The 21,221-nt window shown below is 40.2% G+C and overlaps 1 protein-coding gene across 1 annotated transcript in view; it reads left to right on the top strand.

Moving 5' to 3' along the window:
• Window positions 1-21,221, top strand: part of LOC108391580 (aldehyde oxidase 4-like) — a 71,986-nt gene that overhangs the window by 7,938 nt on the left and 42,827 nt on the right. Inside the window, exons 3-13 of the mRNA XM_017651223.3 lie at window positions 1,067-1,163; window positions 4,478-4,586; window positions 6,845-6,971; window positions 9,816-9,877; window positions 12,229-12,312; window positions 12,893-12,973; window positions 13,877-14,021; window positions 14,265-14,357; window positions 16,041-16,192; window positions 17,389-17,482; window positions 18,514-18,623. Of these exons, the coding sequence (XP_017506712.1) occupies window positions 1,067-1,163; window positions 4,478-4,586; window positions 6,845-6,971; window positions 9,816-9,877; window positions 12,229-12,312; window positions 12,893-12,973; window positions 13,877-14,021; window positions 14,265-14,357; window positions 16,041-16,192; window positions 17,389-17,482; window positions 18,514-18,623 (1,154 nt within the window). The remainder of the gene's footprint in view (window positions 1-1,066; window positions 1,164-4,477; window positions 4,587-6,844; window positions 6,972-9,815; window positions 9,878-12,228; window positions 12,313-12,892; window positions 12,974-13,876; window positions 14,022-14,264; window positions 14,358-16,040; window positions 16,193-17,388; window positions 17,483-18,513; window positions 18,624-21,221) is intronic.

Here is a 21,221-nt window from a genome sequence, read left to right as displayed (position 1 = left end):
GGCTCTCGGCTCCGTTCCATGGCATGCTCTAAGGTATTGCACATGTGACTTTCAGTCCTCAGCCTGAAGGTGCAGGGTTTGACCTGCCCCAGCAGGAAGAGCTGGCTGAGACTGAGCACAGAAGAGTAGAGGAGGAGCCTGGGCAGTCCCGCTGGGCCTCTGCAGGGACCCTCCCAGAGCTTTACTCCACAGAAGGCCTGACCCAGCATCACCTCTCCGTGGGCAGCAGTTTCCAAGATGACATTCATCTAACCTCCACCCAAGGCACTTATGACCTCTGCCCACAAAATCCTTTTCAAACCTCACCCAGAAAAGGCCCCAAGCAAATTCCAGTAGATTCTTATAGAACCTAAAGCAAGGAATGTACATACATTGTTTGTTCTCTTCTGAAAATATGCAAACATCTTACAGGGAAAAGGTACACAGTGGTTGTTGACATTACTGGTTCAGGAGACGTGGTTATTAAATTCATATTCTCTAATCCCATAAGAAGGTAAAAGCATTCCATTGTTGAACCAAAGAAAGTTAAGCTGCCTGTAAGGATTTTTCTAAATTTTGCAAATGCACCTCCACCTTCTGCCACCTTCGCCGTGATAACATAGCACAAGTCCAGAATGCATTGTCCACAACCCTGAATTCAACAGGCTTTTTCATACCTCACTTGGATGCAAACCCTAATCTTGGCATTCTTCATGTATCCCACTTAGTGTAAATATCCATATGGTTCAACTACAGAAAATATTAATGTGTTTGGTTGCAAGGGGCTGCTGCCCTAGCCCCACTTGAGAGTGCTATCTTGTTATGTTTCTCAAATATGGAAAATTTTGCATTCAGAAATGCATCTGGCCCCAAGGGTTTCAGATAAGGTAGTGTGGGTCTGTAAGGATGTCTTCTCACCTTTTATCAAGGAACTCATTTTTGTGCAAAAAAGTAGAACACTGTCTAAGCAAGAAAACCTGTAATGAGACTCAGGAAAACATATTACTTGTTATCAGTATCCAAAGAAGAAAAGTGGAAAAAGCCAAGCAGCCTTGGTCCCTCTTTTCCTTGACTCACTTCCCTCCAGTCCATCTCACAGGCACAAAGTACAGCTGTGGGGGAGGAGGCTGTGGAGCCTGCACTGTCATGGTGTCAAGATACAACCCCAAGACCAAGAAGATCCAGTATCCTTTGCATTGCCCGGGGCCCTGGTCTGGGTGCCTGTGGGAAGGAGGCGGAGCGTCACACCTCTGTCCACATGCACTCCCCACTCCTCGTCAGGCGTCTGTGGAGCTCACACCACCTCCAGGCCTTCCCTCCCTGCAACTACCTAAATTCCCATCAGAACATAGCTGTCCTGTATGCTAGTCTCCCAGGGCTGTGCTCTATTGCTGTGCAAACACTTTGCTTTTGAGCAGAAGATTTCAGAGTGGGGTTCAGTCAAGAATGGCTTAAATGCAATGGAGTAATATTTTGTCTTGGTAGAAGACTGAGGTCTTTGACATACACTAAGAAACATTATTTGCCTGGAAGGGCTGAATGGAATTCAAATCACGCCAAGTGGCTGAGCCAGCATTACCGTGACCTAAACTGTAAATTTGCTGACTGACTGAATGTGGAGGAGGAGCTGTCTGTAACGATTTCCAAGTTTTTGTCTTAGGTCACCGAGTGGTGCTCTTCACAAATTAGGGAACTTGGGAGAGGACGAGCAGAAGAGGGGAAAGCGGTAGTTTAGTTTTGGACACATCACACTGAGGTAATTACAGGATACCTAAGAGGGATTATCCACAGGCATTCTAGATAGCCAGGTCTGTTACTCAAAAAAGATGTCTCATCTGGAGCTCTATAACTTATTGGAAGTTATCAACATAAATACTAACAATGACAATCAAATAGCTAACATTTATTGAATGCTTACTGTGCTTTATAGGCACTGTTCAAAGTAGCTTACATATATTAGCATTTTTAGTCCCCAAAACAACTTTGAGATGGGCATTACATCATTCATACTTTTAAAACAGAGGAAACTGAGGCAAAGAGAGTTAAATAAGTTGCTCAAGATCATGTGGACCATTTAGTGGCAAAAGCAGGTGTTCAGCTCTGGCCGTCTGGAATGTAGCAGAAACTACAAGAGAGCTTATCAGTGCAGAACACTGTAGGACGACAGAGAGGGAAATGAGCAAAGAAAGACGCCCCTCAAAAGCATCCAAGAGGGAATAGCCAGAGTTGAAGGAAGAACATCAAGAGAAGAAAGTGCCAAGAAGGTAGAAGCTGTCAACATCGTGACACACCAGGGAGCGGCCAGGGCCTTAGATTGCTCCCAGAGCACTGTCAGCAGAGACAGGACTGGAAGGCACAGTACAGGTGGCACAGGAGTGACTGGAAGGCTGGGAAGTAGACAGCTCTTGAAGAAGAGAAAGATGAGCCTGTAGCTGGAGAGAGACATCATTTTCTGGATTTTTATTTTAGCATAGCAAACACTTGGATTGATGTCTAAATTCAAAGGAACTAAGAGAAATGAGATCCTTGAAAGGAAAGGATTAGGACAACTGGTGCTGGAGCAAGTCCATGGGGACATGAGAATGGGTGGGGTCCAGAGCACAGGGGGAGGGAGGAGAGGGAGGGCTCCTTGTGCTCAGCCTGGATGCAGTTGAGCTGGCTGAGCTCCAGGTGAGCAGTGGCAGGCTGGGGGTGATGGGAGCTCATGCCTCTGTTTCCTGGATGAGGCATAAGGGTGAGAATGAGGAAAGCAGTGAATGCTGGAAGAGCGGTTGTGAGAAAAGGGAGAAGGAGATGCGGTGAAGAGGAAGTAAACTTAACAGGGGTAGGGGGCGGATTAGAGGACAAAGAACAAACGCATAACTGCTGCACAATAAACCTGGGTTCCCCCTCACTCTGTACAGCAAGGCCTCTTCCAAGGTGGTTTCCAAACACCCTTGATGATTCAAAGGGCTGGTGGAGCCAAGAGCGGGGCTCTGTCTTTTCTTCAGAAGAGTCAGCATTCATACTGTCATCCTGCGTAGGGCAGTAAAGGAAATATCCCCTGGAAGAGGGACAGTATCCTAAGCCTGAAAAGAGACTAGGACTTAGCCTGGGTGGAATAGAGGCTAAATGAGACTAATGAAGTCTGAGCCCCATTCCCAGCCAGGGAGATGAGAATCTGGTGCTAACCACATCTGCCGTGTCTTTAATACAGACTAGTGCGGGGAGATGGTCAAGACAAGGGCATCACCTGGTGGCTTCCATACTTGGCCATATGCTGGAATCAGGTGAGGGGCTTTAAAAAGTGGTGAAGTGATTCCACTCCAGAGATTCTGATTTAATTGGGCTGGAATGCAACTAGAGTAGCTGTATTTTTTAAAACTCCGCACGTTACCTAACTCAATATATCATCTTCAGAAGAGTAAAAGGCTTCTTTTCTCTAGAATGAGAAAAAAAATGGAGAATGAGGGTCCTATAATACACAGTAATAGTATTATACACAGCAGTAATAGTAATATAACTCCATTCAGTTTTCTGGACCCAGTTCCAATGGGTGTATGTGTGTGTGGGAGGGGGTCTTCCCATATATAGCACCAAGCAATTCTGAAACACCAGCAGGGTGGAGAACTCAACTCAATTCTGATGCTATCTGCCCGGAGACAGCGCCAGGTTCCCCAGGTGAAGGGTTCCGTCCTACAAGACTGCCCTCCACCCCTGACTCCAGAAGCTGGTCACAAACCCCAGGCAGTTTCCTGTGCTTCTGACCAACTGGCTACAACTCCCACAACCTCCAGTTTAGGTTTGATTAATTTACTAGAGAGATTCACAGAACTCAGGAAAATACTTAATGTTTACCACTTTAATAAAGGATATCATAAAGGATGCAAGTTAGCAGCCAGGTGAAGAGAGACATAGGGCAAGTCCCCAAATAAAGGAGCTTCTATCCTTGTGGGGCTTGGGGCCTGACTCCGTGGCACGTGGAGGCGTTCTGGTTCCCCAAGCACAGCAGCTCTCTCCGACTGAGAAGCAGGATCCAACCAAGCAGAGAAGGGAGAGTGATAAGATCTTCTCGGGGATTTTGGTGAGGACTTCATTGCACAATCCTGATTGACTAAATTATTGGCCATTGGCTGATCGAGCCTCCAGCCCCTGCCCTTGGGTGGGGTCCAGAAGTCTCTCATTAACATGACAAAATACCCATTTCAACTTTAAGACTGGGGTCTTTACAGAAACTGTGGATGAAGACAAATATATCTGGAAAATATATGTTTGGTCATGACCAAATATGTATTTCTTATGACTCTTATCTATATAGCAGAGGTCCTACATGAAACTCTCCCTTCTTTTTTTCCATCTCTCTACCTTTCTACACCAGCCATGTGTAAGTCTTTTCTTAGACACTCCCAAAAAAAGTTGATTCTCATGACTCATCCAGGACTGGAATTACTCCCTGAATTATGTTACCCACTCCCTATCATTCCACTGTGTTTGTTCTCTTTACAAAACTCTACCACAGCCATTATCCAGTTACAGCGTGCCTGGTGCCCATCTGCTCTCTGTATGGGGCTGCCATCACCACAGTGGAAGGTGTAGGAAGCATCAAAACTAGGATTCACCCTGTGCAGGTAAGAGTGTAATGTCATTGGGGCCAGATGTTGATATAGACACCACACCCAGTCTAATGTATTCCCGTTAGGTCAACTTTGAAATCCTTTGTGCTTTTAAATTCTCATTTTGTGGGATTCAGTGCTTCATAGCTAGGGATCTTTTCAGAGATTGGTGAAAAGACCAAGATTCCTTCATTGGTTTTAATATAACTTAACTTGTCAGCCCATCTTTACCCTAAAATAAAACAAGAACAGCCCAGTCTGACAAGAGAAGAAAGTGAGACAAAAACCAGAAGTTTATAGAAGATACTAGTTGCCCACCACATGTTGAAATTACTGAATTCTGAATATCAGGCTAATTATGTGTACAGACACCCCCCAAATGTTTTATGAGTAACTGCACACCATGGTACAATAAAACACAACCAAAATGGCAATGTATTTACTAAACTTAAGAGGACTTTTTAAAGAAATGGTAATGCTATCTTTATATATTTTAACAGGAACTCTGTAGAGGTTAAGTTTTAAAGCAGTGTGTAAAAATAAATTTATGATTAGCCATAATTTCCCTGGAAATGATTCTCTTGGCAGATTGTGTTTGGAATAGGAAGGCTAAGAGTTTCCTCTAACCATGTTTTACCGTGAATGGGCCCTTGGTGACAGTGCATGTCTTTAAACCATAAACCCAATGCCTTTTTGGTCTTATTAAGATCTTGCTCCAACTGGTGAATTACTATGATGTGTACTTGAAACCAATATAATAGTGTCTATCAACTGTACTTCCGAAAATAAATAAATAAATCAGAAAAAAGATATTACCCCACCCTTGGCTCATCGCCTTAACAGTCATGAAAGCACCAAATGCTGCAGCTGATCAGATTTCTTGCAAATCTTGTTAGTACAGATGCTAGATTTGTTCTGCTGTGCACTGGAGCAGGCTCACACTGTATTGCGGGAACCAACTGTGAAATTGCCAGGGATTTTGTGAGCCAGCTTTAAACACACCATTAATAAAAATTAAACTATACAAATTTAAAATTAGATAAATACTAGTGAAAGCAAAGTTAACAAATACCAACATTCATCATCTCCTAATTATGTTACTACACTTTACTGTTATCTATGCTCCAGAGGTTATGTCTCTTGTATCTGCACAGTGGAAATACCATACGATTGCCACTGTCCCACCACATTCAGTGACATCACAGTGGAAGCATAGCAGCCCTGGTGGAGTACTCACACTACTAAAATTGATAAAAGCTGCCAATCAGGGCTTTTTACCCCCTGAGATGGAGCTGTTAAACATTTACCAACATATTTGCAGCCAGGTTTATATCCCACATCTGAAACCACTTGCCTTCTACAGAAAATACAATGCAGCCATATTTCCCTCCAGCATTAGAACAAAGTCTGTCCTCTCAGTTGAGCCACAGATGAAGTATTTGGCTCCCATCTTGCAGGTCATGCTGTTTGAAAAGTGTTCAGCTTATTAAAAAAAAAGTTGAATCACACTCAGCCAGCTAGTTGAGCACTCTGTGAGAGACACATGGGACAGACGCATATGGAGGGAAGGGTCATGTCTCCCATTAATATCTTCGTGGCATAGGGTCTTTCTATAGAGTGGACAAAGTAAATTGTCATTTCTCACTCTTTTTTTATTGTTTTATTATTTTGTTATTGTATTTAAGTGCATAAAGTCAAATGTACATAAATTGAGTATATGAATGGCATAACACTACTAAATTGAGTAATGTTATTTAACCCATTGAAAATTTTATAATATAGATGGAGAGGGGGATGAAAATGACTTGCCAGAGACTGCTAAATGATTTGCAAATACTGACTCACTTATTTTCGCAACCATCCTATAAAGTACACACTATTATTATCCTAATTTTAAAGTTGAAGTAAACTTAAGTAACTCACCCAAGGTCACACCCAAATCAATGAGTTGCATCAAGGGCCAAAACTCACATGAGCATGACTCTAAACCATTTTACTTGTTCCCTAAACTGCATTTCCTACTTCACAGATAGAGAAACCAGAGAATAAAGGGTAAAGTCACTTAATACCTGCCACTAGGCTTTTTTTGAAGGGACCAAAACAAAAGCACCTATGTTTTCAAGAAATAGAAATATTTTTCTTTGAGTGACATCTTTTACTTTGCAGTTATTTCTGAAAAGTTAAATATATAAGCTTCACTACTTCTGGTGTCCAAGGTAGAGAAACCAGCTTTAAAGAATAAATATTCTTTATTCTTTCCCATTTCACACCAGGAGAGACTCGCCAAGTGTCATGGCACACAGTGTGGCTTCTGCAGCCCAGGGATGGTGATGTCCATCTACACGCTGCTGAGGAACCACCCGGAGCCTACCCCGGAGCAGATGACCGAAGCTCTTGGAGGTGAGCCTTCTTGGCCTTCTACAGGCTGGGCCTATGGTGTAAAATGCTCAAGTAACTAGGAAAGGAGGCCCCAGCCCCTGAGAGTTGTGGCACAGCTTTGGGGTTCCAGGTGCCTTGCCAATAGGCAAGCCCCTTTAGTACCTACCTTAACTGAAGTCCTTTGCAGGAAGGGCTGCCTTCTTTTTGTCATAGTGCTGCCGAGAATTGTGGCAATATTAGTTTCATTACAAACCTCTGTCCTTTAATGGAACCCATTGTCACTCTGCAAAGGCCTTTAAACGGGCTATTTTAACACTTTTGATAGAGTCTTATCCAAATGTGGAAATTTAGATAGGGTAGAGTAACAAGATTTTGATGTTTATTTTTAAATTAACTTGTTAGAATCATTCACTAACTCTACTTACTAAAATTGATTTTACAAAGAAGATAGACTTTCAGAGACTTTACATTTTTATGTTCTGGTTGGATTCATTATAAGATCAAGTAGATCATAGCAATTGTTTATCACAAATAGGCTTGGTGAGCAATTAAATCTATGACAAAATAGCTATCAAATTTAAATAACAAACACAATTTTCTACCAAAAAAAAGCGCACATTAACAAATGCAATTTTCTGTAACAAACATACCTCTTTTCAAGATACAGGGTCACCAGTTCTCAGAAGAAAGCTATGAAAGCACACCTCTGAATATTACCAGAAAGTTCTTTATCCCTTTCAATAAACAGACATACACAGAAATTCAGTTTTATGATGAGAAGATGCAGACAAAAACAAAGTAAAAATTCAACTTAAATTTTATGGTAACTGATATATAAATATTTTCTAATGTTTTCCTTTATTTCTCTATAATTTTTTCACTCAAAATGTTTCAGTTTCTCATTAAATACCACGACAACTTTGACCTATGGTTTCAGTTATAATTTTAACCAAACCTGAATTAATTTGAACAATAGATAATCCTTATTAAATGAAATAATCCACACTAATAAGGTATGTAGAGCTTTAAAAAGCACAGTGATTTGCGATTTGTCTTACTTTTCATTTGATTCTTTGAATATGAACAGTCTTACAGGGATTTTTTCCTCCCAGGTTCTATGCCTGTAATTTATATAATAGCCATCAGAGATAGCATTGTAAGGTTTGGCTAAATCAGTGAAGTAAATAACTTCGTCCTAGGTGTGGATAACTTGGAGAATATATTTTGGTTCATATCCCATTTACTTGAACTCTTTCTAGTATTATAAATGCTAGCCACACTGGTAATCTTCATATCCATATTTTAAGAAAAGTAGTGACATAAAATAAAATTTGAAGACATGTAACTAGGTAGGGCATATACCTTCTAAAATGACCAACTGGCATGAATCACCATTTGATCATGTCTTCCCCTTCAAGACTAAAGAAATAAAACTTTAAATTCCATATTTTTTTCCTTTCGAATCAGAAGAATTTCTGTAACAGATGCTATTACCTTTCCTTTGGTGCGCCTTTAGTAGGGCTTCTAGACTTGACACTTATTATGCAGCCAAGAACAAAAACAAAACAAAAGCTCTGTGACTAGCTCTCTCTAGCCTTTAATGTTTGCTTATAGTTTATCAGAGAGACTCTCTTACATGTCTATTTCATGCCAAATCGTTATGTTCTAGACATTTCAGCTCCTTTCCTCTGCTCCTAAGATTCTTAATTCACACACTTCTACATGCTTCCTTCTTAGCAAAAGGAAAGATACACAAAGGAGTATGAATCCACTCCTGTGCATAAGGTTTCCTCGTGAACTATCGTCATTCTAATAAAAAAAAAAGGGTATACCTGTTAACCAAGTTTTCAGACATACTTTACTTGGATCCTTAAACCTGCTCAAGTCACACATATACATTGTTTCTGAAAGTTTTAGTTGTATTTGAACATAATAATTTTTAAATTTATGTTTTAGTATAAAAGTAACATATTCACTATTATGAAAAATGCAAAATACCCTAAAAAACAAGGAAAACACTCATTCATATTTATGCCACTTGCACACAACCACAATAAGATACTTCCACTTTCTTTTAGTCTTTTCTATGCATATTTTTTGTTTGCTTTTTTAAATACTTGTGACTACAATATATATAATTTTATATCATATATACAATTTTAACAGTAAAACATAAGACTTTTCCCATGTTATTAAAACCTCTTCATAAACATCATTTATAGTGGCTGCCAAATATGAATATACTTTTTAAAAAGAAAGTGGTTTCCTCACCTTTTCCACCATGCTTTGGCTATGTTGACTGATTAAAACAATATCAGGTATTTGTTGATTATCTACTGTGCAATCCTGGGAGGGTTTAAGAACATCTTAGACAATCCTTGACTTCTTCAGGAGCTTAAGATCCAATGAGGGAAATAAGGCACGTATGTAAATGACCGCAGTCCCACACAGTGGTCTACAGAAGCATCCACACAGTGAGGGACTGTCAGAGCAGACCCCATGGGGAAGAGGGCTGGGGCCCTGACAAACAGACACACTTTTCCTAAGAGGACATTTGAGGAAAAGTTTAACGAAGGGCCACATATGAGATGTTCCAGGGTAGCAATTTACATGAGTCAGGGCAGGGGTGGGAGATAAGGAAGGAAGAGTTGATTGGGAAAAATTATGGGGATATTTGTGGTATTTCAGGAAGAAACGGACTCATGAGATCTAGTTTCAAAGAATGTCTCTGTTCTAAAGAGCCATTTTGCTGATTTGGGGAACAAAAAACCCAAATTACTATAGCTATTCCACTGAATACGTGAAGCACAAAATATGCAATGTATTTCTATATCATTCCCTACAAATGCATCTCTTCTTCATCAGGTAATTTGTGCCGCTGTACTGGATACCGACCAATTGTAGAAAGTGGTAAAACTTTCTGTGTGGTAAGTTAAAAAAATTTTTTTTTAATTTTGGTTGACTTAATACTTTAATATACACTTGCATAAAATTGCTTACCACAGTCAATTATCTCTAAAATAACCCCATGTGGACCTTTCTAACCACTAAAATTGTTGAATGCTGCTGTTGGCGTTTTTTAAACAAATTTTTAGCATCTATCTTGCTGATTATTAGTCACTTTCTGAATAAGTAAAGTATATGGTCCATGACTTCAAGAAATGCAAATTCTATTGAAGAAAATGAAATAAAAACTAAGAAACAATAAAGGTGTAACTGAAAAGCAAAATATTAAAATTTCGGTATATCCTCTATACCACATACATAAATTTGGAAGGATCATAGATTAAAGAGAATTACTGAGTGGGAAGGGAAGACCCAGAGAAGTATTATTGGAGATGGGGAGTTTTGAGCTAGGTCTTAAAGAAGGTGATAGAAATGGATGGTTAAAAGAGGCCAGTAGAAAATTCCAAGTAAGAAAAAATGCATGGAAGTAGGAAAAACACATCCAGGTTTCAGCTAAGAAATTGGTGTGGCTGAAGCATTAGGGAGTAAAAAGGTTTTATGTGGGGCTAAGGGATTTAGACATAAAACTGATAACCAATATATAGTCATTATCTATTCTCAAGCTAGGAGTAACATGAGAACAGCATTTCAAAAGGAAAATTCTTGGCACCTGCCTGTAAACAAGGAAAAACCTGTCAAGTCATGATGGGGATGAACACAGGGACTAGTGCAGTATGCCATGTCTGAGGGAATAAGGACCTAAACCAGTGTGGTAGGTATGAGCCCTTTCAGGAAGGGGATTGTCAGAATCATAACCTCCAGAGGATAAAAGATGCAGTGAGAAAGAAATCAAGTCACTGTCAAAGCTGAGAGATCAAAGAATCAGACAGGATGAAGGAAGTTAGAAAAGAATGATTTAGTGTATGGCAGGGTGGTGAGGGTAGTTTTGAGATATGTTGTTTTCAGAAAGTTAAATATCAAGAAGAGACATACTTTCAACAAGATTTTGGTTTAGGGTGTTTTCCCAGCACCCATTTTTTATAGTAAAAATTAATTTTACATGATTTTGGTCGACCAAAAAAATTCAGTGTACACAGTATTTTAATTCAAAATACTAAAAAATCTTTGGAAAAAATCTACTTTTAGGCCAGTAATGAGGAATTTCAAAAAGCTTTATAAGCTACAGTCTAGTTTACTTTAACTCCCAGGTAAGATATTATTTATGTTGAACCATGTGAATGGCCAATATTTTGCACCATTTTTGACCCACAAAAATAGCAGCTTCATCTGATTCAATCTAATACTATGTGATTAATTTCCTGAAGACAAAATCTATACAAAGATAGATACTTTTGTCTGACTCAGTCTGGGGCCCCACATTCAGCTACTTATGGCTTGCTCCTTTATTGTGTACAACATTTTTCACAAAAGCCAAATCCCTTCTTAACTCTGTAGGCAATTACCTTACAAGGAGAAATACCATTCACCACTTCCGCAGCACCTGCTGTGTGTCAGATACTGTGTGCACCTTTCACATATTTAAGTCTAACAAACCTGTTGAGATGGGTTTTATTTTCCTAATTTAGTAAGCTCAACTCAGCTAGTATGTGTTAAAGCAGGGAGCAGAACCCAGGTGTGAAGTCAAACCATAGGTCTCCAAACCAGCACAGACCCTTAGGCTGTGTCTGCACCTGAAAAGGGGCAAACAAAAATCACAAACTTAACCTAGTGTTGCAGTAACTGATCAATGAATTCAGGCCAAAAATACTACTTTGGGTCTTTGTGAAATGTCCTGAAAACTAAGGTAAAATGGTTTGGGACTTGAATAACCCAGATAATTCAGAATAGCTCCAATAATATCCATATAAGCTCATGTTTTCAGAGTTTTTATATTTGTGTAAGGAAGTCTTAAAGGCAATTTGTCTTCCCAGGACTTCATTAGAGATATATACTGTAACACCCTTATGATAAAGAAGAGCCATCTTTTTTATTTTTTTAATTACCGTCTTATAACTATATTCCATTTACCTTTCTTCTAGTAGAAAGCCTTAGCTGGCTCACCCACCCCATCCCCTTCATCTTCCCCTGGGTCTTAAGTGACACCATTAACAACTTTTTCCTGAGCATGGCCACACACTCCCTGTAACTTTCTTAATTGTTCAGTGATGGAATAGCTTGGGTCCCGCCATACCCCATTACAGAGTCCTTGAGGGCAAGTCACACTCTAGTACTTCTGTCATAGCTCCTGCGGGGTCTCGAAATTGTGGGGCACTCGGGCTGGTGTTTAAAGAATCAACTGATGCATTTGTTTTAAACTGCATTACTTCCTAAGCAAGCAACTGTTTGTCATATGAAAGGATCAGGAAAATGTTGCATGGATCAAGAAGAGAGGTGTTTGGGGAAGAGACAGGAAAAAGTAAGTATCTGCGGTTCCACTTCAGTTGGGATTGACCAAAAATTACCCACATAAATTCAAATGTATTCAAGTTTCTATTCTTTTCAGTGAATAAGGTACAAAGTAAGTGAATTCATGGCATAAACAGCCTTAAAGAGCTCCAAAAATTGCAATCCCATAACTTTCCCAAAGCTGGTCACCACAGAAGGCTGTTTTCCTTCAGAGGCTTTATAACTTTCTGTGCCTTAAACCAGATTTACCCATCCCAGCACCCACCTCAACAAGTACTACGAGGGATGTGAGCAGTGGGGCACCTTCCTGATCATAGCAAATAAGTATCTGCCAACGATGCCTGAGACCCAGCACGTAAACCTAAAACCCAAGTTCCAACTCCAAAAGAGGAAATCTGCCAGGGTCACTGTCATGGTCCTGTGAGGGGGGAAGAACTCAACTCAGGGGTACCCTATGGCTCAGGCACCTTCATTTTGTGCCTGAGGTGTCAGAGGTGTAGGCTCTGACCCTCAAGTCTCACACTTAGAGATTCCTGTGCATCTCTCAATACCTCTGAAGTTTCATTTGTATTTTGTTTTGTTTTGTTGAGATATGTACCAAACTGTATAATGAAGATGAGTTCCAGCCCTTGGATCCATCCCAGGAGCCTATATTTCCTCCTGAACTGATAGTAAGATACTTCACTTTTGCTGTCTCATGATGTGGTATAATCCTTCTTGTGTTTTAAACAGTAAGGTCACACAGCTACACTGTCAGCTATGTTAAGGCATTTTGCAAAACTTGCAAAGTAAAAATCTAATGATACTTATTATAATGGAATTGCATTATTTTCACCTTTAACCTCTATGATTTCAACTCAGTGGGGAGAAAGAGAAAGAGAGAGTAATATAAATAGTGTGATATGCCCATCATTCTGTTCCATGGTCATGCTCTGGAGAAAGCATGATGTGAGGAATGTGATTCTACTGGCTTCTCAGAGCATCACCAATCCCATGTATGCCTCAGAGTATGAGAACTTGGGCATACCTAGTAATTAGAGATCACAGGTAGAGATGTGTTTAGAGGTGTGAGTATACATATGTATATACTACAGAGTTGTAAAAAAAAAAAACAATTTACACTATACCTATTGGAATGATTTAAGGGATTTTTTTCAAGGATAATTTTTCCCATAAGCAATTTCTGTCCTATTAAAAAAACTAACAGCCAAAGATGAGGCCCCTCTGAGTCACTGTCAGGGTAAAACTAGAAGCCTGACCCTTTAATTCCAGGCTAAGACACTTTCAGTATACTAGGCTGCCTCTTCCTCACACACTCACTTCACAAAATTTGCTCTACTCTGTATGCAAAGTAGAAAACAAAATTTGTTGATGGAGACATCTGGTATGATCTTTATTCAATTTTGTTCACATGGATCTTATCAATCTAGGTAGTTTCAGACAAGGTCACCCATTCCTGATCCCTACAAGTTAGGTCATCTCAGAGAGTTAAAATGCCCAGCAGGCCATTTGGGCACAGAGCAGTGGTTCCTGGCATGTAGTTCAACAGCCTTGTGGGCTTTGCTTCTCTGCAGAGAATGGCAGAAGATCCAAACAAGAGAAGGCTGACATTCCATGGGGAGAGGACTACCTGGATCACCCCTGTGACCCTCAAAGACCTTCTGGAGCAGAAAGCCAATTTCCCCAAAGCCCCCCTTGTCATGGGGAACACGACACTGGGTGGGTGGTTTTTAAGCCTATCCTTTAGATTAGGTAACCCTAATATCTGTGTCTCTTTTTAAACTCTTCATAAATGCAATTCATTTTTGTTAATAGATACCTGTGGTCCTTCAGAATGCTTTGTTGTTTTCTTTTGCAAATGAGTCATTTGCATCACAATTTCCCTCTGCATTATCTGTAACAGATGTAATTAGTACCCACTGACTTCCTTTTCTAATTGCTATGAATACTTTTCTCCTTAAGGGCCCAGTATTAAATTCAGAGATGAATTCCATCCAGTTTTTATATCTCCACTTGGGCTTCCAGAACTGTCTTTTGTGGACAGCACAGAGGATGGTATGCACCTTTTTTATTGACTGTTAGTGGGCTATTAATGATCAGTTATATGCGCTGGGCTAATCTGACCACTTCACAGAATATCTGACCTCATTTATTCATTCAGAAATACCTATTAAGCCCCTGTTACGTGTCCTCTATGCACTTTTTCAAACTGACCTACTCAGCTGTGTCACTGAGCACTACATTGTCAAAGCAGTCATAATGGTAGGAAGATGTCATGTAGCTCAGCCAGGTATAGAGTGACTGAATAAGAAGATTTAGGACATTGGCTGGTCAGTAACAATGGTTCTTGCCAGATATTCTCCCCTGGTTCAACAGATTTGCTAGAAGCTCATCCTACATCCCACACACTCACTCACACACAAAAAAAAGTCTGGATCAGGAGATTTGCATTTTTAACTGTGAACAGCAACCTTATTTATTTTTACACTCCCCACAATTCACCAAGTGCTGTCACATCTCTTGCTTCTTTTGATTCTCACAACAACCCTGGGAGGTATCTCTCATCTCCTGAAGAAGAGACAGAATAAAAGAGTTTAAGTTCCCCAGCTTCACACGGCCAGCACTCAGTCAAGTCAGGACCACATCCTAGGTCTTCATACTCCTAGTCCAGTACTCCTTCCACATCGTGCACAGGATAAGGCTGTCTGAGAACCACCACACCATCCCTTCCCCAAATTCAGCATTTGAATGGATAACAGGTTATAGGAGCTAAAAATCCTTATAAAATAGCATTCTTCCCAACGAGTAAATGGGAATCAAATGGAAAATGTCTATCTTAACATTTTCCCCTCTGACCTGCCAATCTTAAATCAGTTTGCCCATTCATATTTTTGCCTGTTGGAAAGTCTGTATTAATGGACTCACAGTAAGATATGGAGCAAGAGAAGACCACTGCCAGCAGAGGGTTGGAAATAAGGGGTGAAGGTGCTCAGGGTGGGGTGGAGGTGGAGGGGCTAAGGAGGTGGAGCCTGAAGAACTAAATCGGTGTTGCTCCATCATTTCACTATTGCCTCTCTAAGGAGCAATAGACATTTTACCCCAAATCATCCCTCTGTGAAATTTTAACACCACAGATGGACCATATATCTATTTATGTACAGTATATATATCAGGGCTTTATACCCCAAAACAGTAAGATTTTGTTCACCCCCTTGGAGGCAGCATTGCCCCCATTGAGAATGCACGAACTAAATGCATCCCTACTCCACGGGTTCTCTGTCAGCAAACCTGCAACTAACAGGGCCCCAGGTACAGGCAGGTGGCTATTCGGCTTGGTCAGGGAACAATAGGAGAGGTGGCTGTGGAAGAAGGGCAAGTGGGCGGTGCAACGTAGCAGGTCAATTTCCACTGAGGATTACTGAGGTTACAATCTTGGCTAGAATTTTCATATTTGACCAACTTACTCAGGAAAACAATAAATGGGGAATAAACAAAGTAATGAGCTTCAGATATCTATGGTTGATCTGTCCTAAAATGTATGGCATATGTGACTATATCCATGATTAAGAAAGAATTTGCTACCTAATATTTGGGAATTAAGTAAATTGACAGAAATATCTTTACCTTTGTTTTCATCATTCTAAATTAATATGAAAAGCAAAAATATATTTGAGAAATTGTTTCCATACAACCCAGCCCATGTAACTTGTTATACAGTTCACTTTTTCTTATCTTCAGGGGTCACAATTGGTGCAGGTTTCAGCCTGGCCCAGTTGAACGATACCTTACATTCTATTGTTTCGGAGCAACCGCAGGAGAAGACTAAGACTTACCGTGCACTCCTGAAGCATCTGAGGACGCTTGCCGGACCCCAGATTAGGAATATGGCGGTATGTTTGCCAGTGTGACATGAAATAAGCCACAGGTGTGGACAGTCATACAGTTCAGTTTAGCAAACGATTACTCTGATGAGGAATACCAAGTCAATGTTGAGCAAGTCTCTACAATAAGAGTGCGAGTGTGTGCATGTGTATGTGACAAAGGGAGAGGCATCATATGGTAGGTACATGTGTGTCCAAAGTGAGAAGTGACATATTAAATCACAAGAGATTTTGTTGCTGGATTCTGGAAGATGCCCAAATTGTAATTCCAGCCTGTCATCTACGAGTAGTATGATCCTGGACAAGCCACTTGACTTATTTATGCCACTGTTTTTTCATTTTAAAAATTAAGGTTCAACCAAATGGACCGTCTCTAAAATTCTGTCCAGCTCTAACAGTCTATGAAATATGTCTTATCCAAGGATCAGTAAACAAGAGCCCACACTTCCAAAATGCTGTTATGGCTGGTCCCCCTCTTAGACCTTTGCACTGAGGTCAGTTCTTAAATGTGTATATCCTACAGGTCTATTCTTGGATGTCCCCAGTTATCTAGCTTTTTGAAGTTCCCTTATTACTTAAGATTTAAGAGCAATTGGCCTGAACCACTGTCCATTCCACACATGATGGGTAGATTAGTGGGGTTTGGTGAGGTGCATTTCCCCTGAGTACCTCTGACTCTATTTCTGTTGATTCTCAAAATCCACCTTATGTTTTCACCTTCTGTATTTTCTGTCCCCTTTTTCTTTGCCCCTCAACTACCATCAAAATTCCTTGTCCGAGGCTATGTGCAAAGCAGCTTTACTGGTAGTTTGGGGCAACAGAGGAAGGATACTATTGCACTGCAGCACAGCAAACATTTTTAACATATATCTACATTACCCTGGTTCTTGAGTTTCCTCAGGCTCTAGTCCCCACCTTCCCCCATGTTATTGGACACTCTTGTGTGAGTTTGTGCTCAAAGAAACGTTCCTTCTCATTGCACATGGAAAAGGAATTATTTTCCTAAGCAATAAGTTTGAACTAGGGTCAGGGGTAGGAATCTTGTATCATATGTTGTCTGAATCTATTTAGCTGCCCCAAAACTCTGCCAAATCTTTCTGTGAAGCAAACAAGAGTATTGAAAACTGAGATAAGGTTCCTATATCCATAATTCTTTGTCAAATAACTAACTGTAGCTTTTAAAATGTCTTTTTTTTTTAAATTAGACTTTAGGAGGACATGTTGTGAGCAGGCCCAATTTTTCTGACCTAAATCCCATTTTAGCAGCAGGAAATGCTACCATCAATCTGATATCTAAAGGTAAGAGACCAAGCTTTAGGTATTCTGCAATTACCACTGTCAGTTATGTAGCTCCTTCCATAAGCCAAGAACTAGGAACTCAAGTGTATCTAACTTAGACTCACTTTCTGTATACATAGGTTCTATGTCCATTATCTCAGATGTAACAGATGTAAGGATGAAACTGAGATCAGTTTTCCTGTTCTCCAGATATTCTATATCTTCTAGATCAGAAAAGTTACTGCACCTGACAATTTTTCCTATTCGGTGACATTGATTCACAGTCCAAGTTGTAGTATCAAAGCAGTTAACAAAAAAATTAATGAGATGTATCTCTGTGCTTTCAAAGTTTTATGGCATATTTTATTTCAGAGTTTCGTAAAGGTGGACATTTTTCTTGTAGGACTTTTCATTGTAAGCTAAATTAAGTTTGTGGGACATATGACTCATTACTTCTCTGTTTATTCAAAGACACTTAGAACTTTGCCAAGGGAAAGAGAGGAAATAAAAGCAAATGCATATTATTCATAGGGCTATTGATATGAGATAACCCTCTTTTTGATTAAAGTCACATTAAAAATATGGTGGATAAAATAGGAGAGTATGATAAACTACTTAAGAAGAGCTCTATGTCAAGACCCCACCTCCACCACTAGTCCCACCTAAAACACTTTGAACAAGTCACATGACCTCTCCAGCTCTCTGGACCTCAATTTTCCCACTAATGAAATACATTGTACCCATTTTCCATTTGTTTCCAAATAGCTTTAAAGTTCTTCAAGGCCAAAATTTGTGAGTGGCATGTAATGGGAGCTGAGAACCAGAGAAGACTTTTCTGTTTATCTGGTCCAACCCTGTGATTCTGCAGATGAGGAGCCAGAAGACCCAAAGTTCTATAACTTGGCTACAGTGACCAACCTTGGAGCAAGAGCTAGAACCCACATCTGGTTCCCAGCTTGCCACTCTTTCCACTGGATACATCACTTCTGACCCTTGCTGCTTATTCCCCAATCTAAAAACTTCTTTCTAACCAAGGTTACTCTCTCTAACAGAAGGAGAACGGCAGATTCCCTTAGACGGCCTTTTCCTTGAAAGATCGCCTGAAGCCAGCCTTAAACCGGAAGAGATTGTGTTATCTGTTTATATTCCCCACTCTACACAGGTAAGGGCTCCCTGACTCTCTGCTCACCCCCGGGAGCCCAGCTCGCCCTGTGCCCTGTGCGGTGAGCCACAGGCAGGCTTCCGGGGGGATGTGTCGTCTCCATTTCCAACCAACTGCTGTGGGGAGACTTTTCGGGCTGCTCACATGAAGGGGCAGATTCCCAGAAGACCATCTGATTTGCTTTCATATCAGGCTCACATTGTCTTTTGTGGTCCCTACTCACTTTTGCCTCCATGGGTCCCTTCCCCCGTAAGAAATAAAGTCAAATAAAAAAAATATGACAGTCAGTATAAAGATGAATATAATCCAGATTGCATTTAGTGTTATAGACTCACTTTTTTCTTTTGTTTTTTAAAAGAAATTTAAAGAAAAACATTTATGTGGACCCTATCCCTCTACAAAAGGAGAACCTTTGGTGTGGAGAATTGAATTTTTGGTTTCAGATAAATATGCATCTTAGCTAAGATGGAGTTAAACTATAGTTAACATCAGCTACAGCAAGTTTCTGGTAAACTGAAAGTTCATTATCCTAAAGATATTTCCAAATCAACCAACATTCACTGACCAAGTACTTTAAGTAAAATTATTTATTTATTAACTACCTACCACTCTACATGCCAGGCCCCAATGCTAAGCTCAGAAGATGCCACATGCATATTTATAAGACATAGAGCCCTATCCTCACAGGTCTCTCAACCTAAAGAGGAAGGGCTTGAGGTAGGATATAACTTGTCATCTCAGACAGGAAATGAATGGATGCAGAGCTGGGATAGTTCCAGAAATGGAGAAAGCCGTCCCCCGGTGGTGCTCAAAGGGAAAGAAAAACCGTCTGCGTCGGGCACAGATCATTAGACAGAAATCATTCCAGGCGGGAGAACAGCATGGGGTGGCGGGGGTGGGGGGGACATGATAGATAGGAAGGTGGGTGGCTGGAGCAGCCGGTGAGGTGTGGCTAGGAGGGAGGCTGCAGCTTTGTCACCAAGCATATCTATTGCTCCATCAAGGAGTTTATACACATTCTGGGAGATAGCCACCTTTAAAGCAAGATCAGATGTGCTTCAAAACAAGCAAGCCAAGTCTTAATGAAAGCAAGAACCAGGGTAAAATCTTAATGAAAATGACATTTTAGGAATGCTGATCCACTAGAAAGGTAGAGGATAAACTGGTTGGAGGATAGACTGCAGGTTGAATGACCAGTTAGGAAGCTAATGCAATTATTCAGGCAAGAGAAAGTAAAGAGGGTGGTGGTGGCAGGAATGGACAGACAGGAAGGTCCACACCAATCAGTATGGTAGAGTAAATATGATCAGTGTGTCTCCAACTTCTTTATCACCTTTGATTTCTATATCAAAATGCTTCATCCTTGACAGAATCCATGGTGGTAGGTTTAAACTCTCCCCGGCCCCCACCAAGATGCTGGCCACACTAAGAGGCTTTCTGACATTGTGGCTCTGATGTTTCACACTAGTAAGGAAATTTAACCTAGAATGACAGATTTAAACCTAGAAAGCACTTTGGAGACCATTTGGTCCAGTGGTTTTCAAGCTTTCTATTTTTTTTGAGAGGGCATCTCTCATATTTATTGATCAAATGGTTGTTAACAACAATAAAATTCTGTATAGGGGACTCAATGCTCAATGTACAATCATTAATCCACCCCAAACCTAATTCTCATCAGTCTCCAATCTTCTGAAGCATAACGAACAAGTTCTTACATGGTGAACAAGTTCTTACATAGTGAATAAGTTCTTACATGGTGAATAGTACAAGGGCAGTCATCACAGAAACTTTCAGTTTTGACCACACATTATGAACTATAAACAATCAGGTCAAATATGAATATTCATTTGATTTTTATACTTGATTTATATGTGAATCCCACATTTCTCCCTTATTATTATTATTATTATTATTTTAATAAAATGCTGAAGTGGTAGGTAGATACAAGATAAAGGTAGAAAACATAGTTTAGTGCTGTAAGAGAGCAAATTTAGATGATCAGGTGTGTGCCTGTAGACTAAGTGTTGATCCAAGCTAGACAAAGGCAATAATACATCCACGGATGCAGAAGATTTCTCTCAAAACAGGGGGGGGTGAGGTTCTAAGCATCACCTCTGTTGATCCCCAATTTCTCACCTGATGGCCCCCCTGCGACTGTGCCTGTCTTAGGTTGTTCCTCCCTTGAGGAATCTTACCTGTCTCTGGCTAACCGGTCATCTTCCGGGGCCATACAGAGAAATGTAAAGTTGGTAAGTGAGAGAGAGGCAATATTGTTTGAAAAGGTCAGCTTTTTACTTCTTTGCAGATTTATGCCCTGTGGCTTTTATGCCCAGTATTTGTCTTGAGGTATCTTTACCACTTGAAAGAATTATGATACTCGGTAAATTCTATATGAGGCACGAATTCTATTTAAGGGTTGTAATTAGGAAGGAAGAAGAAAAGCTATAGGAGTAGCAGACGGAAGATAACATGGGAAGATTGATTATTGCTTTGACATATCTTCTTGTAAAGTAACTTAAGCTTGTATAGGTTTTAAACTACTAATTAAATTGTGTACACATATTAACATAATAGGAATACAGTTATATAATCAAAGCA

This window comes from Manis javanica, chromosome 12, assembly GCF_040802235.1.
Source record: "Manis javanica isolate MJ-LG chromosome 12, MJ_LKY, whole genome shotgun sequence".
NCBI lineage: Eukaryota > Metazoa > Chordata > Mammalia > Pholidota > Manidae > Manis > Manis javanica.
Note: the sequence above shows the minus strand (reverse complement) of the source record. Positions and strands in the feature narration are given on the sequence as shown.